At 40.3% G+C, this 1,101-nt stretch overlaps 1 protein-coding gene across 1 annotated transcript; it reads right to left on the bottom strand.

Annotated features, from left to right (window-relative positions):
• Positions 1-341: 341 nt before the first annotated feature.
• Tsp_14978 (histone H3.2) lies at positions 342-621 on the bottom strand. Its single transcript, XM_003368290.1, has 2 exons — positions 450-621; positions 342-412 (listed from the first exon to the last, which is right to left on the bottom strand). Exons 1-2 carry the CDS (start codon positions 619-621, stop codon positions 342-344), a joined length of 243 nt encoding a protein of 80 aa, XP_003368338.1.
• Between the last annotated feature and the right edge of the window lie 480 nt (positions 622-1,101).

Here is a 1,101-nt window from a genome sequence, read left to right as displayed (position 1 = left end):
GGCAAACTTTCTAAAAAATGCTCCCTCGCCCTGTGGGACCCCCCTGGAATTGTGATTTCTTTTAAAATTTTTATTTTCCCGGAAAAAATGATGTTTTATCCCATGGGAATGTAGTTGATGAAAAAACAGATGAAAATGGTTTCCCGAAAAAGGGCCGTTGGTTATGAACAAAAATAGGGTTAAACAAAGGTAGGCGCGTTCCCCCCCGTTTTGGAGGAGCCAACTGGAACTTCCCTTTGGGCATAAGGGTGACAGGTTTTGGCGGGAAATAGCACCACAAAGTTTGGTTTTTTTGGAACCGGCCCAACCCAGGTAAGGCTTCAGCCCGCTTTTTGGAAAAGCTAAAACTGCTGACGATTGGGAATCGCCAATTCCAGTTTTGTAATCTTGAGCAACTTCCCGAACCCAAACGCTGGAAATGGCAGCTTTTTGATCAACCAGTTCTGTACTTTTTGGATAACGCCGAATTTCACGAAGAGCCACTGTCCCTGGACGATAGCGATGTGGTCTCTTTACTCTATCAGCATTGGTGGCAATCATCCGAGCCGCTTTAGTGGCCAATTGCTTACGTGGGGCTTTTCCACCAGTACTTTTGCGAGCGGTTTGCTTAGTACGCGCCATTTTTACTCGAAAACTCTCAACTGAGAGCAAAATAAATGTTCACTCCTTTATATACATAACTGCAATTGACCTTTAACTGTAAGTGGTCAACTGAGTTTTCAAAAATGATTGGCTGGGGAAAAAGGCGGGAAACGATTTGCGATGGAGGTTTTTCCTTGCCCCTTTCAGCTTACACAGTTTTTAACAATAATTTCAAATGTTTTATAAACAATCTTATTAGTTTACAGTATCCCATTAATGCTTAAACATTCGGTTAACTGGTAAAAATTACCTTTATGTACGTGAAAAATATATTTTAACAAAAGTATAATTTTTATTTACTGAATTTCATCGATTTGAATAAAAATAAATGTGGTCCTGAAAAGGACCGTTGGGTTATTATTATTTACTTAAATATGCTGGCAACACAGTTTACCTTCCACTGTTGTACTTGCTAACAGCTTTGGTCCCTCTCTACCGCATGTTTGCAAAGTTCACCAG

This window comes from Trichinella spiralis, assembly GCF_000181795.1.
Source record: "Trichinella spiralis strain ISS 195 chromosome Unknown Scfld2744, whole genome shotgun sequence".
Lineage (NCBI taxonomy): Eukaryota > Metazoa > Nematoda > Enoplea > Trichinellida > Trichinellidae > Trichinella > Trichinella spiralis.
This window is presented reverse-complemented; position numbering and strand designations above follow the sequence as displayed.